The sequence below is a fragment of the Nerophis lumbriciformis genome, linkage group LG25 (assembly GCF_033978685.3).
Source record: "Nerophis lumbriciformis linkage group LG25, RoL_Nlum_v2.1, whole genome shotgun sequence".
NCBI classification, from domain to species: Eukaryota; Metazoa; Chordata; class Actinopteri; order Syngnathiformes; family Syngnathidae; genus Nerophis; species Nerophis lumbriciformis.
In genome coordinates, this window is record NC_084572.2 from 34,798,719 (window position 1) to 34,817,570 (window position 18,852).

Sequence of the window (18,852 nt, forward strand, 5' to 3'; positions counted from 1 at the left end):
ATTATAAATGTATGTTTGTTGTTCAATTAAAAAAATAAAAAATAAATAAATAAAAGAGATGAAGACCAGCCATCCATTTTCAACCACTTGCTCCTTTAGAGTCGCATTTGTTATTAATTTATTAATAATCAGTCAAATGTCGTCATTGACTATTGGACTGAAGAATTAAGCTCTTTTAGTGATGCTTAGAGTTTCGACAGTTCGCATCAACTTACGGCAGCTACATCTTTCCTTAAAAACGTCCTCAAATCGTGTGTCAAAATTTGAGCATTTTATCTTGGAATAAATTCAAAATATTAAAAAAATACATATTTTGGGAATGTCCGAAACGTTTGTGGGACATTTGTCAATAACGCCAAAGCTCGCATATAAGCTAAATTAGCAGCGAGACAATCTCGATTGACTTAACATCTCTGGCGGACGCTGGACGGTCGATGGTTTCCTGTGCGCTCACAACAACATTTGTAAGTGTTTTACTTTCATATTCGTGATAAAATGCAGCGGCTGGTTTTTGTGGGAGCACACAAGAGTGTGCGGGGTTCGAACATAAGGCCGTATTTGGGTCATAATTCGTTACAAAGACGCCGAGGGCTCAGTTAGCATGTTAGCTCACTTTGCTAACTGCTGACGTCACCAGCCAGACTCGCAATGTTTACACTTAAATTGTGTTATTATTGTCCTATATTATCTTTTAACAATAACAACATATGCACTAGTCGTATTCTACTAGTTGTTTACTCATTTTAATCATACAGTAGTTGGTATTCCCACTCTCAAGAAATGAACTGAAGACTGACACAAAATGTAATGCATTAAACGTATGATCACAATCTTTAAATAAAGTATAATTCAGTCTGTTATTGATCTATTGTAGATAATTAGATGTAATGGATGGTGTGAAAGGGAGACCACACTGCACTATTAGGACCACTATTAGAGTCCTGCCTAATTATTTAGTTTAAAGGGGAACATTATCACAATTTCAGAATGGTTAAAACCATTAAAAATCAGTTCCCAGTGACTTATTATATTTTTCTAAGTTTTTTTCAAAATTTTACCCATCACGCAATATCCCTAAAAAAAGCTTCAAAGTGCCTGATTTTAACCATCGTTATAAACACCCGTCCATTTTCCTGTGACGTCACATAGTGAAGCCAACACAAACAAACATGGCGGAAAGAACAGCAAGCTATAGCGACATTAGCTCGGATTTCAGCGGCTTAAGCGATTCAACAGATTACGCATGTATTGAAACGGATGGTTGTAGTGTGGAGGCAGGTAGCGAAAACGAAATTGAAGAAGAAACTGAAGCTATTGAGCCATATCGGTTTGAACCGTATGCAAGCGAAACCGACGAAAACGACACGACAGCCAGCGACACGGGAGAAAGCGAGGACGAATTCGGCGATCGCCTTCTAACCAACGATTGGTATGTGTTTGTTTGGCATTAAAGGAAACGAACAACTATGAACTAGGTTTACAGCATATGAAATACATTTGGCAACAACATGCATTTTGAGAGTGCAGACAGCCCAGTTTTCATCAATTAATATATTCTGTAGACATACCCTCATCCGTGCTCTTTTCCTGAAAGCTGATCTGTCCAGTTTTGGAGTTGATGTCAGCAGGCCAGGGAAGCTAGGGTCGATATTCTTCTCTTGATCATCTTCGGTGGCATAAGGGACGGTGTGAGCCAAGACATCCAGGGGGTTTAGCTCGCTCGTCTGCGGGAACAAACTGCCGCCATTGCTTGCCGTGCTACCGAGGTCCTTTGTCCCTGAATTGCTCACACACTTCTGCAGATTCAATGGGGGTCTGGCGGCAGATTTCTTTGACTTTATGGTTGGAAATGCATCTGCTTTGAGTGTCGCAGGATATCCACACATTCTTGCCATCTCTGTCGTAGCATAGCTTTCGTCGGTAAAGTGTGCGGAACAAACGTCCAATTTCTTGCCACTTTCGCATCTTTGGGCCACTGGTGCAACTTGAATCCGTCCCTGTTCGTGTTGTTACACCCTCCGACAACACACCGACGAGGCATGATGTCTCCAAGGTACGGAAAACAGTCGAAAAAACGGAAAATAACAGAGCTGATTTGACTCGGTGTTTGAGAAAATGGTGGATTGCTTCCCGATGTGACGTCACAACGTGACGTCATCGCTCCGAGAGCGAATATTAGAAAGGCATTTCATTCGCCAAAATTCACCCATTTAGAGTTTGGAAATCGGTTAAAAAAATATATGGTCTTTTTTCTGCAACATCAAGGTATATATTGACGCTTACATAGGTCTGGTGATAATGTTCCCCTTTAAGGCTGTCCAAATAATGAGGTGACGAGAATTGAAGATTAACCATTTATTATTCTACAAAACAGGGGGAAGTGCAAACAATTGTGATACCAGCACTGAAGAGCGTGAACCTCGCTATCCGAAGGTCGACGCAGTCTCCAAAACGGTGGCCCGTCTCTCATGCTTTTGTTCTCCTTGATAGCCACGCTTTGGCGGAGATCAAACCTGAAAGTTGACTTGAGCACACACCTCCTTCGTCACTCTCTCGCCAGTCTGGACTCTCGTGCAAGGCTGCACGATTTTGATAAATATCTTGATCGCGATTTTTCTCTCCAAAATTGTGATTAGAATTGCGATTTTTTTAAAATATGTTATACATAAAATGCATAAAACCGCAAAAATAATGAGTAAAGCATACCTGCCAACTACTCCGGTTTTCCCGTAATTAGTACGGTTTTCATCAACCTATTCCGGGTTACGGTTGCAGTGATAAAAAATACGGTTTTTCATTCATTAAAAAAAAATTTAAAAAAAAAGTTTTATTCACGAAATCGCGTAATAACAATGACAATCGACACTGCTTCCCGTAACGTCCTATCGAGCCATTCCGAATGCCATGCGCGAGGCTATTTATAGCACCGCTGCCAAGCACGAGGCACCAGTTGCCATTGTTTCCAAACGAGCGAACGATCATGGAATCAGCCGGAGAAAAATCGCAAACGAGTCTTAAACCGAAAAGAAAACTGCAGTCATTCCGTGAAGAATATACAAAAGCCTATCCGGGAATAATTATCCGTTCCAAAAAGGGTGAAAACTACGCGAATTGCACCTTGTGCAGACAAGATTTTTCGATCGGACACGGAGGAATTAGCGATGTAAAAGACCACGTTGGGACAAAAAAACACAAGTCTAATGCCGTTGCTAGCGATACAAGTGGAAAACTTTCAACGTTTTTCGTCGCCCAAACAGATTCTTTGGATGTGATAAATGCCGAAGTTTTATTTATGATGCTATTGAATTACATTTTAATGAAGTAAACTTATCATAAAGTTACCATATCATTTTTGCAGTATGATCAATCTGATAGAATAAATTTGGATTTTAGCCACAAAAAGGTAATGACACCAATGTTATCTATTGGAATTGTTTAGTACTGTTACACTGTTAAAAGTGTTTGTACTATTTATGCTTTCAAGTCCAAGTTGAAGAAATCTTGTTAAATGTTGACAGCATAACTACCAAAATACAGAAGTAAGTCCTTAATATTTTTGCAGTGCTATTTCTGTTGAAAAGTTAAAATGATTACATTAGAGATGTGATGTGCCACTTTTCAAGTGTCTGATGGCTTAAATGAAATTTCATTAATTTTTCATATTTTGAATTCTTTTGAAAGGCTTACAAAAAAACTACATTTGAATTGTAATTCCATGCTATTGACAGGACTATTAATTTTAATGAAGTTAGCTTACCATGTTTACAGTATGATAATTGTGATAGAAATGTGAATTTTAGGCACAGAATATTTTTTACAATTGAACAAGGCAGTAGATTATACAAGCTTGGACAGAAAGTTAATAATGACACCAATTTTTTTTTTAATGGAATTGTTTAGTACTGTTTTATCATTTGTTTACTGTAAAAAGTGTTTATACTGTTTGTACTTTCAATTAACAAATTGAAGTCTTGTGAAAGGTTGACAGGATAACTGGCATTAACTGTCAAAATCATTTCAAACTATTGAAGTTAGCTTACAGAATAAACATGTCAATCAACCCATATGATTTTTGCTGTAATATTTTTGTTTTGAAAAGTCACTGTGACTGATAGAAAAGTGATGGTTTTAGCAACATTTTAACCTGTCTGAATGCTAATAATCATTTTGCGTCGGCCCCCCTGAACCCCCCACCAGGACTTTGTCCTGGACCTACCGGGGCCTGCGGCCCCTGGACCCTGGCTACTAGGTTTTTCTGATTTCAAAAGTTGGCAGGTATGGTAAAGTAATGCATGTTACTTTTAGACTGTCACATTAGAACAATATGCAATAATTAACTTTAAAAAATATTTGACGTCATATAGATGTTCTAATGTGTGGCACCTTGAGACAGGAATATGTAGATTAAAAGTAACATGTATTCCTTTACTCATTATTTTTGCAGTTTTATGCATTTTTATGTATAAAATATTTTAAAAATTGCAATTCTAATCACAATTTTGGAGAGAAAAATCGCAATGAAGTTATTTGTCAAAATCGTGCAGCCCTGCACGAGAGGTCCAGACTGGCGAGAGAGTGACGAAGGAGGTGTGTGCTCAAGTCGACTTTCGGGTTTGATCTCCGCCAAAGCGTGGCTACCAAGGAGAGCAAAAGCATGAGAGACGGGCGACCGTTTTAGAGATAGCAAGGTTCACGCTCTTCAGCGCTGGTATCACAATTGTTTGCGCTTCCCCCTGTTTTGTAGAATAAATGGTTAATCTTCAATTCTCGTCACCTCATTATTTGGACAGCCTTAAACTAAATAATTAGGCAGGACTCTAATAGTGGTCCTAATAGTGCAGTGTACATACTTGCCAACCCTCCCGAATTTTCCGGGAGACTCCCGAAATTCAGTGCCTCTCCCGAAAACCTCCCGGGACAGATATTCTCCCGAAAATCTCCCGATTTTCAGCCAGAGCTGGAGGCCACGCCCCCTCCAGCTCCATGTGGACCTGAGTGAGGACAGCCTTTTCTTTATGACAACAGGGTGACAAGAACTAAATCATCCAGACTAGAGATACATTGTATTATTATGTTTATCTTACCTAAAAATAAATATATTTATTAATTAAAAAATATATATATATTTTGCTAAAAACATCAAAATTAATGGTATTTTTATTTATTTTTTCTGACTCCTTATTACATCCAGCCATAGAATTATACATTAAAATAAACATATTTGAAATCATTCATTTTAAATGATCATAATAATTCATTTAAAATGACCATATTTAATTATTAAAATAATTACTTGTTTATCAACAACTTTAGCATTTTATTCATTACATTTTGAAGCTCTCAGAAGCCAAGTTATGTTATATTCCTTAAGATTTATTTATGCAAGTTTGAAGTATCAATTATCTAAACACAGTTTTGTTTGCATACTTTCAGGATGTAGATATATATATATATATATATATATATATATATATATATATATATATATATATATATATATATATATGTATATGTACGTATGTATACCGGTGTGTATATATATATATATATATATATATATATATATATATATATATATATATATATATATATGTACGTATGTGTGTATATATATATATATATATATATATATATATATATATATATATATATATATATGTACGTATGTATATATATGTATATGTATGAAATACATATATTTCTAGCTGTCAATATACTCCTCCCCTCTTAACCACGCCCCCCTCAACCATGCCCCCGTCTCGACCACGCCCCCCACCTCCCGAAATGGGAGGTCTCAAGGTTGGCAAGTATGGCAGTGTAGTCTCCCTTTCACACCATCCATTACATCTAATTATCTACAATATATCAATAACAGACTGATTTTGAGAAATAACTTAATTGCGATTTTTCTCTCCAAAATTGTGATTAGAATTGCAATTAAAAAAAAAAATTTTATACATAAAAACTGCAAAAATAATGAGTAAAGTTAGACTGTCAATCAACATATTCCTGTCTCAAGGTGCCACACATTAGAACAATGTGCAATAATTTACTTTCAAAAATATTGACCCCATTGAGATAGACTCAGACCTCTTTGTCTCCATCATGCTTTTAAACTGAAGATATAACCCATACAAAACTATACAGTGTTTATAAAGTTATGTAATCCTTACATATAATGATAAAAAGTAACCATTTGAAAGGGTATAAACTTTATTTCTCGTTACTGTAGAATTGTTTATCGTTATACTGTAATTGGAAGATAAATAACTTATAAACGAAAACATAAAAATGTACTCCGTAAACAAAAATGTAACTTATATTGAACATCTTAAAGTGCTTTTTTTTCCACGTGGAAAAATTCGGTTGGACGTTGTGTCAGGTTCAAACCCTGATGACATCTATTAAACAGACAAAGAAGCAAGGAATTAAACAGAGACAGAATTCAATTTAGCTCAATTGAGGGGAAACGTCTGGGCTGTACTCTTTGTACAGTCTTCCACCACGCTCGGACGAAAGATTGTACGCCTCTTTTATTTGGACTTTCCCTGATTACATGGCAACAGCTGTTTCTAAAGGAAGGGGGGGTCGTAAACAGCCATCGCCTTTGGTTACAAAACAGTTCAAAGAAAAGGTGCCTGGAGGGGGGTCAGGTCCTGCTTCCTCTCTGCTTTGTAGATATCGGGTCAAGACAAAATCTTCCTGTGGATTACAATACATCAAAGAAACCAACACCTTCATGTCGCTTCCCATCCGACACAGTGGAGTTTTACAAGCCTTTTGATTGGTAAGATCAACAAATATCGGATCGGGACATCCCTAGTATACTCCAATATCACGATATAGTCCTTTTCAATATCGCACAGAGACAAACCCGCGATGTATCGCATATATCGATATATCGCCCAGCCCTACTATGACTATGAGTTGTTTTTTCCCTTGGCCTCAGTCTGGACCCCCTCTCCAGGGGCCCAGGCTTAGACCGATTCCCCCCACCCTCAATTGTTTACCTGTATCTCACCTTTTTTTTATAAGGGGCGCCGGAAGTTGGCAGACCCGTCAGTGATCCTGTTTTGTCTCCCTGTAATGTTTGTCTGATCTTGAATGGGATTGTGCTGAAAATTGCAATTTCCCCTCAAGGATTAATACAGTATTTCTGATTCTGATTCAAAGCCTGCTTTAAAAGAACATTTCTGTGCACTTTCCTGTCTGCCGATACTAATTCTGTGGCTTTTTCTTCCAGAAGTCGTGTTGAAATCTCGTCGCCAAGATGGTAAGTCTGTGTTCTCGCGCTCACGCTTGAACCGCTCACACCACAAACACAAGTGAATATAACTGTCGTCTTGTAGGGAGAACGCAAAGGAACAAACAAATACTACCCTCCAGACTTCAATCCGGCCAAGGTGCGTACGGTGATCATAGGGTGTGTTCTTGGTGCTTGTCAGTTGGTTCCTGTCACCGCCGTACGTTTCTTCGTCCGCAGCACGGGTCCCTCAATGGCTACCACAAAACCCACGCTCTCCGCGAGCGAGCCAGGAAGCTGTCGCAGGGCATCCTCATCATCAGGTTAGTGGGACCTCCATTTTACCACCCTCACTGGTACGTGAACAGGGTTCGCAAATTGAAAAGTTCTCACAGCGAGGCACATTTCTCCAAGAAAGAATGTAAATACTATCCAGTGTTTCCCACAGGACAGGCATCTATTTGTAGTGGTGTGGTCGGGGGGCATGATCTCAAATATCGCTACAAACGAGGCATAATGATGCAATATGTACATGCAGCTAGCCTCAATAGCATGTTAGCATCAATTAGCTTGCAGTAATACACTGACCAAATATGCCTGATTAGCACTCCAACAAGTCAATAACATCAACAAGGATCACCTTTGTGCATTCACGCACAGTATAAAACGTTTGGTGGACAAAATGAGAAAAAGAGGGAGTGGAAGATTTTACATGTAAACAAACTGTTGCGTCACAGTCCACACTATGGTGAGTTCAAGAACCACCCAAATGAGTAGGACAAAAGGATGTTGAATAAATAGTGTCATCAGTGAAGCATACACACAAACATATTCAACAGTGGTAGTTCTAGCAATTGGGAAGGTTTGTGTCATGTTTGTGAAAAAAAATAAAAATAAATTCCCCATCTTTTTACATTTTCAATCCTTTTTTATAAATGCTCCAGGGAGCCACTAGAGCGGTACTAAAGAGCCGCATGTGGCTCGAGAGCCGCGGGTTACTGACCCCCGATGTAGTTGAATAGCCCTGATTTATAGCATCTAATAGACAGAAACCATTGTAGTTCTCCTGCATTTTTACATAATTTTTATGCTTTCCAAAGCATCTAAAACATGGTCAATTCTGCCCCCTACACCTCCAAAAAGGGCCACTTAGATCCCCAGCTGATATTTTTTTAATTCTTCTCATTTTTTACCCCACTGGGATCCCTGTTAATGAGTTCCAGCCTCGTCAAAAGTCCATATTTAAGTGGAGGTTTGTACACTTTGAACATAACATAAACTGCTATACAGTACTGTATATCAAACAAACACAACAAGTAGGTGATGGATCAACTCTCTTTATTAACAACCCAAAACAACAACGACAAGTGTAACTGTGCTGTATTTGCTGCTCTTCCGTTGGTGCCCTCATAAACAATCAGAAATCACAAAAATCTTTAACTTCAAGAACGACGTTGTTACAACAATCACCGTTTAAAGATGTCAAATCCACTTGGAAAGGTACAGACGGGGGTGTGCGAGTATGGAAGAGGCGTTGCTGAACGAGAGTAGCTCTTCTCCGCTGTGAAATAAGTCGGCTTTGGCATTTTTTTCCCAGAAAAGTCCGGTCTCATCACGATTAAAACTTGTTTTTGTGCGCCACAGGTTCGAGATGCCGTACAACATCTGGTGCGACGGCTGCAAAAACCACATCGGCATGGGTACGTGTACGCCTCCACCTTGTCCAAACTCTCACCCCGGTCCTCACTGTTGACGTCCTTCCCGCTCAGGGGTCCGCTACAATGCGGAGAAGAAGAAAGTGGGCAACTACTTCAGCACGCCCATCTACAGGTGAGCACAAACGTTGTGTCGTCGGATCGCACACGCTTCACACGGAAGACCTCCGCCGACAGGTTCCGGATGAAGTGCCACCTGTGCATCAACTACATCGAGATGCAGACGGACCCGGCGGCGTGCGACTACGTCATCGTGAGTGGCGCCAACAGGAAGGAGGAGCGCTGGGACATGGCGGAAAATGAGCAGATCCTCACCACGGGTACGCAAACATAATAGTATAGCAAGCCTGATGTACTTTAGAGTAGTCAGTGTGCAGGTTTTTTGAGCAATACAGAATGAAGACCCACTGAAAATGAGGCAACACACTTTATGTTATGGCAGTACAAGAGTGTGACAGTCTGGAACTGTATGAGTGCTGCCGGCATTGGGGAGCTGTGGATCATTGAGAGGCGATAATTCATACATGCACTGTATGGTTGCGTGATACAGCTGTTATACTATATATATATATATATATATATATATATATATATATATATATATATATATATATATATATATATGTCTTATTAAGGTTATCCAAAAAATAGTGCTCGATACCGTAGTAGAGCGCAATATATGTATGTGTCGGAAAAAATCACAAGACTACTTCATCTCTACAGGCCTGTTTCATGAGGGATTCCCTCAATCATCAGGAGATCTCCTGATGATTGAGGGAACCCCTCATGAAACAGGCCTGTAGAGATTAAGTAGTCTTGTGATTTTTTCCCACACATACATATATATATATATATATATATATATATAGTATACATGCATATTTTATACGATTTATATATATATATTATACATGCATATATTATACAATATATATATTTATATATATATATATATATATATATATATATATATATGTATATATATATATATATATATATACATGCATATATTCGTTAGGTCAGGAAAAAACACAGAGGCTATTTCATCCTTAAAAGCCTGTTTTGCAGGTTTCCTTGCTTTTCAGGGGAGTTTTTTTTATATAAATGTGTGTGTGTATATATATATATATATATATATATATATATATATATATACATACAAAAATATGTATATATATATATATATATATATATATATATATGTTTCTCTGCTCTTTAGGGGAGAAAAAACTCCCCTGAAGAGCAAGGACCTAACGAATATATGCATGTGTGTATGTGTGTGTATATATATATATATATATATATATATATATATATATACACACCCACATGTATATGTGTGTATATATATGTATATATATATATATATATATATATATATATATGTGTGTGTATATGTGTATATATATATATATATATATGTATATACACACACACACACACATATACATGTGGGTGTGTATATATATATATATATATATATATATATATATATACACACATACACACATGCATATATTCGTTAGGTCCTTGCTCTTCAGGGGAGTTTTTTCTCCCCTAAAGAGCAGAGAAACATATATATATATATATATATATATATATATATATATATATATATATATATATATATATATATATATATATACATATATATATATATATATATATATATATGTGTGAATGCTAAAGGGCCAAAGCCAAACTGGAATGCTAACAGCGCGTCAAGTTACAAAAATATGAGCAAAAAAAGCTAGCATGCTAACAATAGCATGTTTACCGTTAGAATTAGCGGACGAAGATGGATGAGTGAAATACCAAAATATATGACACTGATGTGTATACCTGCAAAATTAGCTACAAAAAACAGCCATGCTAATTTTGGCATGCTAAAGTGCTAACTGTAACGCGTGTCAGCATTTGTTTAATGTTAGCTTGCATCAAGTACCAAAATTAGCAAAAAAGCTAACATGCTAATATTATAATGCTAACGATCGCTATTTTTGATTTTATCCCTCCTTAATGGTAGTTTTTGCTTTTGTTTACTTATCTCGCACTACTGACATTTTGCTAAAAATATATGTGATAAAAGGTAATAAGAAAATATTTAATTATTATTATTGTGACACCGCCATCCTCTGTTTTTGTCTAACAAATGTGGAAAAAGAAAATTCAATAATTACTTGGCAACAGCAAAATGATGCAATATTTTACTGCACAATCAGGCGCCTTTGTAACCCATTTTGAAATGTTTTATATTATCCTTTATATGCCAGATATATTGTGATATATATTGGTAATGCAGAGGTTTTAGGCTGTATCGCCCTTCCGTGACGCACTGTGACCTTCTCGCTCACAGAGCGGGAGGAAAAGGAGAAGCTGGAGACGGACGCCATGTTCAAGCTGGACCACGGCGGCAAAGACAAGGAGAAGCTGGCAAAGGCTCTCCCCTCGCTGGTGGAGCTTCAGGACTACCAGGCGGGCTGGAAGGACGACTTCCAGCTCAACAGCTCCCTCCGCAGGAAGTTCAGAGTAAGACACCTGCCTGTGTTTGTGCCTCCGCCTTGAGGCGCCGACGCTAAAACCGATGGCGGCTCCTCCCTCGACGGTCTAGACGGAGAAGAAGGTGATGACGGAAAAGGAGGCGAAGGACGACGCGGTGAGGGCGAGGACCAACCTGTCCATCCCGCTGCTCCCGGAGAGGGACGAGGACAAGCGGCTGGCGGCTCTGCTCAGCTACCAGACCCCCGACTGTGAGTCTCCACCCACATGCCTTCTATGCTTTCAATGCTTGCATCGCTGCATCAACTTCTGATCTGTCCGTCAAAATGAGGCCAGGTATTTTAACTGTTTTTGCCTGTTTTGTCAAAGAAAACCCAGTTTTTTATGGCAAAACACAAAAGATGCAACATTTCGCACCCACAAAATGTCAGAGGGGAATATTTCATGTGAAGTAATTGGAGCCTTACAAAGGTCAATTATTCATAATATTGATTATTATTTTTTACAATGACAGTTTTAAAAAAAAATACACTAAATGTCTTGTGGATCCAATAGGGCCCCACTCATAAAAGTGTTAAAAAATGTCATAAATTATTATTAAAAAAAAAAATCTAACTTCAGTGCTTTACAGATCTATCCGCCTATTATAATTTTTTTATTTGTTTTATGCTATTAGTAAAACAAAACCTTAATTTTTTATATGGCAAACACACAAAATATGCAACATTTTCCCCCAAAAAATATTTTAAAGTGGAATATTTGGTGTGAAGTAATTGTAGCTTGAATATACCAATACTTTGTTACAACATTATTTTTGATTCATTTTTTATTTATTTTTAACAATGACAGTTTAAAAAAAAAAAAGAAAAAAAAAGTACGCTAAAGGTCTTGGGGATCCAAAAGGGCCCCACTCATTAAAGTGTTAAGAATTTGTCATATATTATGATAATTGTTATAATTTTTCCTACTTTCAATGCTTTACATCAACTTCAGATCTAGCCGACGATTATCATTTGTTTTTGTTTTATGCTTTTTGTATAAGAAAACCTTAATTTTGGCAAACGCCTGAAATATGCAACATTTCCCCCCAAAATATTTCAAAGTGGAATATTTGATGTGAAGTAATTGGAGCTTGAATATACCACCAATAAATCATAACATTGATTTTGATTAATAATTATTATTTTTTTAACAATGACAGGTTTAAAAAACAAAAACAAAACAAAACTCAGTCTTTGGGATCCTAAAAGACCCCACTCATAAAAAGTGTTAAGAATTTGTAATATATTATAATAATTTTTTTTACTTTCAATGCTTTACATCAACTTCAGATCTATCCTCTGATTATACATTTGTTTTTATTTGTATTTGTTTTATGCTCCTTTTAAAAGAAAACCTTAATTTTTATATGTCAAGCACACAAAATATGCAACATTTTCCCCAAAAAATCTTTCAAAGTGGAATATTTGATGTGAAGTAATTGGAGCTTGAATATACCACCAATAAACCATAACATTGATTTTGATTATTTTTTTAATTTATTTTTTTAACAATGACAGTTTTAAAAATAAATAAATAAGTAAACCCTCAAAGTCTTGGGATCCTAAAGGGCCCCACTCATAAAAAGTGTTAAGAATTTGTAATATATTATAATAATAATAATATTTTTTTTACTTTCAATGCTTTACATCAACTTCAGATCCATCCGCCGATTATACATTTTTCGGGGTTTTATTTGTTTTATGCTTTTTGTAAAAGAAAACCTTAATTTTTATATGGCAGACATACAAAATGTTCCCCAAAATATTTCAAAGTGCATTATTTGTAGTGAAGTAATTGGAGCTCGAATATATCAATAATTCGTAAAAACATTGATTTTGATTATTTATTTAACAATGACAGTTTAAAAAAAAAAAAGTACACTAAAGGTCTTGGGGATCCGAAAGAGCCACAGTCATTAAAGTGTTAAAAATGTGTCATACATTATTATATTTTTTTTTACTTTTAATGCTTTACATCAACTTCAGATCAGATCCATCCTTTTATTTTTGTTTTATGCTCTTTGTAAAAAAAAAAAAAGTTAAAAAAAAATGATATGGTCAAACACACAAAATATGCAACATTTTCCCCAGAATATTTCAAAGTGCAATATTTGATGTGAAGTAATTGGAGCTTTAATATATCAATAATTTTTAAAAACATTGATTTTTTATTATTTATTTAACAATGACAGTTTAAAAAAAACAACAACAAAAAAAAGTACTCTAAAGGTCTTGGGGATCCAAAAGAGCCACAGTCATTAAAGTGTTAAAAATGCGTCATATATTATTATAATTTTTTTTACTTTTAATGCTTTACATCAACTTCAGATCAGATCCATACTTTTATTTTTGTTTTATGCTCTTTGTAAAAAAAAAAGTTAAAAAAATGATATGGTCAAACACACAAAATATGCAACATTTTCCCCAGAATATTGCAAAGTGCAATATTTGATGTGAAGTAATTGGAGCTTTAATATATCAATAATTCGTAAAAACATTGATTTTTATTATTTTTTTAACAATGACAGTTTAAAAAAAACAACAACAAAAAAAAGTACCGGTACTCTAAAGGTCTTGGGGATCCAAAAGAGCCACAGTCATTAAAGTGTTAAAAATGTGTCATATATTATTATAATTTTTTTACTTTTAATGCTTTACATCAGGGGTTCCCAAACTTTTTGACTCGGGGGCCACATTGTGTTAAAAAAATTTGGCCGGGGGCCAGGCTGTATATATATATATATATTATATATACACACATTAGAGATGCGCGGTTTGCGGACTCAACCGCGGAGGTCGGGCGGGTAAAAATAGATTTTAAATAGATGCGGGCGGGCGGCGGTTGAACCAATTCAGAAATATATATACATAGTTAAATGTTGTTACCCACATACGAAAAACGAGCAGCACTCTTTGAAACAGTCAATTATTCATCAGGCACTGCAGCACACCACAACACAACACAACAGAAGAAGAAGAAAAAAAGAAAAAGATGGCACCGCGTCCCAGCAACAAGTGGCGCAAGTGAGCGCTCCTTCAGCGCAGCAGGGCGCATTTTAGAGGCCAGGCGCTCTCGCATGAATCCTGGCACTGTAGATGCCATTTTATTCCTGCATATGCTAACAAAAAAAAAAAGTAAGTAGACATACGGTTGGATATGTTAAACAAATTAGTCTACGTTACCTGGGCTATAAGCCCATGTCTAACCTATATTGAGTTCGGTCAGCTGAATAATTTTGATGGTTACGTGTTGTTTGGGCGCACTACAATGCAAAGGAATTAAGGCAATTGCGTTATTTATTGTGTTTTTTTTCTATTTGAGATATACTACTGTGTGTTAATTATTTGGCCTCGCTTTCAAGTGAAGCGCATCTCCGATTGGCGACAATGTAAGGCTATTTAGCCTGCTTTGTTTGTCGCGACCGTCTATTTTCATTATAATTCAAGTTTGATGATAAAGTGCAGTCTGATGGGTTTGATTTCCCCCCTTCAGCTATTTGCCTTGGCCAATAAGTTGCAGGTAATTTATTATTATTATTTATTGAATTTATTTTTGTTTAAATAGGGATGACATACATATGTTATTGTATAATTTAAGTTTGTGCGCGTGATTGACAGCCTAAGGCTTATGAGGCACATTTTTTATTTATTTTTTTATTTCAACTTAAAAACGTATGAGCCTATGCCTAGAACATAGGCTATGTGTTTATCTTTATTTTCCTGCCTGTCGTTGACAATGGAGATTGTCTGATATTTTGTCATGGCTGCAGATCAATCAATAAAGGTTCATCTTTGTCGCGAAATTGTTCACTGCTTCTCTGTGCACCCCGCCCTCGTCCCTATTTGAGCATTATAATGTTAACAAGTTAATATTCATTGAAATAAATTCAGAACATTTTTTTTACCTAACGAAAATATAGGCCTAGTCTATCTAAAACATTTTTTTTAACTTCTTAAAAGCCTCGTTCGGCTTGCTGCAACTGCGCACACAAAGTGTGAGGAACGCACTCCTGATCTGAGGGCATTGGCAACAATAGTCAACACTTTCTTAATGGAAATGACAATAATATTATAATAATGATAAATATATTATCACGCATTAATATCTCTTAGCCACTAATGCGTGGCCAAGATATATTAATGCGTGGCACGCATTGAATGTCTCTGCTGCATTGGATCAGTCTCCTTTCTTTAACAGGCAAAAGCTTTATAACCTCACTAATGCCTTGCATCGTCTATATTAGATATATAACAACGGGCGGGTGGCGGGCGGGTGTGGTTTTGATAAAATGTTGGTTCGGGTGCATGGCGGGTGGATGACGACTTTTGTGATGCGGTTGCGGATTAAATAATTGCCTATCCGCGCATCTCTAACACACATATACACATTCTCTTTATAATCCGTTTTGTCATTTAACATCAATTAATATTGATGTTCATCAACATTTAACATTGTCACGTTATCGATGGGCCCGCGACCCCGCAGGGAATAAGCGGTAGAAAATGGATGGATGGACGTTATCGATGGGAAAACTCATTTTTAGACAATATGATTTTCCTGAGCAGCTAAGAGACACCAAGAGTAACAAGCAGTAGAAAGTGGATAAGAAAGGAAAGATGTAAAAAAAAAAAAAAATTACTTGGGACTTCCTGTGGGCTGGATTTTGGAGTTTGGGGACCCCTGCTGTACATCAACTTTAGATCAGATCCATCCTTTTATTTTTGTTTTATGCTCTTTGTAAAAAAAAATTAAAAAAAATGATATGGCAAACACACAAAATAGGCAAAATCTTCCCCAGAAAATATATTTCAAAGTGGAATATTTGATGTGAAATAATTGGAGGTTGGATATACCAAAAATTCATAAAAACATTGATGACAGTGACAGTTTTTAAGAGAAAAACTAAATTTCAATTTTCCTCGTTAGAGTACGCCTGTCTTTTATTGTACTTCTTATAATTCTTTGAGAATTAATATTTTTAGAATGTGTGGCGGGCTTTTAAGAAAATAGCTGCAGGTGGCAAATGGCCCCCGAGCTGCAGTTTGGATACCCCTGATGTAAAGTGGTCTTCTGGTGCTTCTATGTCATCATTAAACTTCTTCCAAAAAATATATATACTTGGTCTAATTAGGGCAATAAAAGCTGCGTGCGAAGTAGGCGTGGTCTGTTTTAAAAGCTCCTCCCCTTCCCCCCAGCCTACGATGACAAGCAGCGCAGCAAACGCAGGGAGATTTCCTCGCGCTCGTGGTTCATCTCCCCCCCGACCACGCCAGGGGGCGCCGCTCGGGGTCTGCTCCACAAGCTCAGCCTGCAGGGCAAAGACGCGGCGGTGGCCAAAGCTCTGGGCCCCTCCCACAACCAGCTCATCCGCAGGAAGTCGGACCCGGGCGAGCCGTCGCGGGGCGGTCGGAGGCAGGAAGCGAGCGGGTCGAGCGAGGAAGAGCGCGAGGCGGCGACGAGGCCTCAGGACTGTGAGACGAGTTCGGGAAGTTCTCTGGTGCCGAACTACAGCGACTCTGACTCAGACCATGGACACTGAGGAGAACTGTGAGTTTGTGTACATTAACTATTGAATGCTGGCATGTGAAGATCCTTGGGGGGCGGGGTTACAGTATGTGACTATGACTATGACCTCTGCCAACACAACATCCAGTTGGCTTCCATTGATTTTTTTTTTCCTCTGGAATACAAACTGATTGCACAAAATTGCCGGGAAGTTTGGACCGCGTCACGTTCCAGAATTTCCCGTGCTTCACATCCGCTTGCACAACCCAGCAGGCACAAGACGTTGATTATACGTACATGTCCTTTAAAACTGACTTTGGAACAACATTGCGAAACAGTTTTAGTTTAAATGAAAACAATGTTGATGTCTATCGTTGGATCCACGTTGTTGGTTAGGAAATGACCAAATTTCAGTGGTCAAATCAACATCACAACCTGATATTGATTAAACGTCGTCAAAAAGCATGTTGTTTCAACGTTGTATTTCTGTTGTAGAATATTGGTGAGGAAAATGACCAAAATTCAATGGTCAAATCAACGTCCCAAAAATGGCAAAAATTAACTAAAAGTATAGTATTGGCCACTATAGAGACAAACCAATCAGAGCATCAAATCAAATCAAATCAAATCAACTTTATTTATAGAGCACATTTAAAATTTACCACAGGGGTAGCCAAAGTGCTGTACAATGAGCAGGTTAAAAGATAAAACGAGTACCGAGCAAACACAACACAACACAAACAGAACACGATCAAAAATAAATAATTAAAATAGAATTAATAAAAACATAAAAACATAAAAACAGGATCACAGCAGGTGTATTATGGGGCGCCATTGCAGGATGGATATCACTCAGTGTTAAAAGCCATGGAATAAAAGTATGTTTTTAAGAGAGATTTAAAAACAGGAAGAGGGGAGGCTTGTCTAACACTCAGGGGTAGGTCGTTCCAGAGCTTGGGAGCAGCAACGGCGAAAGCTCTGTCACCTCTAAGCTTCAGCCTTGTGTCAGGGACCGTCAACAGCAGCTGATCGGTTGATCTTAAGGATCGGGTGGGGCAGTAAGGCTGAAGGAGGTCGGAGAGATAGGTTGGCGCGAGGTTGTTTAGACATTTAAAAACAAATAAAAGGAGTTTAAAATGTATTCGGTAACGCACAGGGAGCCAGTGAAGGGACGCTAAAATAGGGGCGATGTGCTCACGTCTGCGGGTCTGTGTTAGCAGACGAGCAGCAGAGTTCTGCACGAGCTGCAGGCGGGCGAGGGAGGCCTGGCTAATGCCAACATACAGGGCATTACAATAATCAAGACGAGTCGAGATAAAAGCGTGGATTAATTTCTCAAGATCATGTCTTGATAGAAGCGGTTTCACTTTCGCTATTTGGCGTAATTGATAAAAGCTTTTTTGAACGATGCTGCTGATTTGTTTTTCGAATTTAAAATCTGAGTCAAACTTTACCCCCAGGTTTGTGACAGAGTCGCTGAGATACGGGGTCAGAGTTCCGAGGTCAACGTTGGGGGAGGGAGAGCGACTTGGACCGAACAACATAACTTCTGTTTTATCTTCATTTAGGCTCAGGAAGTTAGCTGAAAGCCAGACTTTGATGTCGTGCAGGCAGTCAATAAGACGTTGAACCGTGTTATTTTGTGCCATGGGAAAATAAATCTGGCAATCATCGGCATAAAAATGAAATGCAATACTGTACTTCCTAAAAATAGAACCAAGGGGGAGAAGGTAAAGCGCAAATAAAATTGGGGCAAGGATTGAGCCCTGGGGGACCCCATGTGGTAAAGGAGCTGTGGACGACATAAAACTGTCTACTTTTACACAAAAACTCCTGTCGGTTAGGTAC

General features: G+C 37.6%; 1 protein-coding gene across 2 annotated transcripts; it reads left to right on the forward strand.

Moving 5' to 3' along the window:
* The first annotated feature begins 235 nt into the window (after positions 1-235).
* Positions 236-17,469, forward strand: yju2b (YJU2 splicing factor homolog B). 2 transcript variants are annotated; one of them, XM_061984262.1, is made up of 10 exons: positions 236-464; positions 7,244-7,273; positions 7,350-7,403; positions 7,484-7,566; positions 8,888-8,943; positions 9,013-9,073; positions 9,136-9,278; positions 11,315-11,487; positions 11,570-11,708; positions 16,695-17,469. In XM_061984262.1, exons 2-10 carry the CDS (start codon positions 7,271-7,273, stop codon positions 17,036-17,038), a joined length of 1,056 nt encoding a protein of 351 aa, XP_061840246.1. In that variant the 5' UTR covers positions 236-464; positions 7,244-7,270; the 3' UTR covers positions 17,039-17,469. The 2 variants fall into 2 exon arrangements, with proteins under 2 accessions (XP_061840246.1, XP_061840247.1); XM_061984263.1 differs by having other exon boundaries at positions 7,247-7,273.
* The last annotated feature ends 1,383 nt before the right edge of the window (positions 17,470-18,852 follow it).

Bases quoted from the DNA above. Each gene is read 5' to 3' on its own strand.
- yju2b (XM_061984262.1), top strand. The intron at 9,074-9,135 runs GTGAGCACAAAC...CTCCGCCGACAG, and splicing joins TTCAGCACGCCCATCTACAG to GTTCCGGATGAAGTGCCACC. The intron at 11,488-11,569 runs GTAAGACACCTG...TCGACGGTCTAG, and splicing joins CCCTCCGCAGGAAGTTCAGA to ACGGAGAAGAAGGTGATGAC.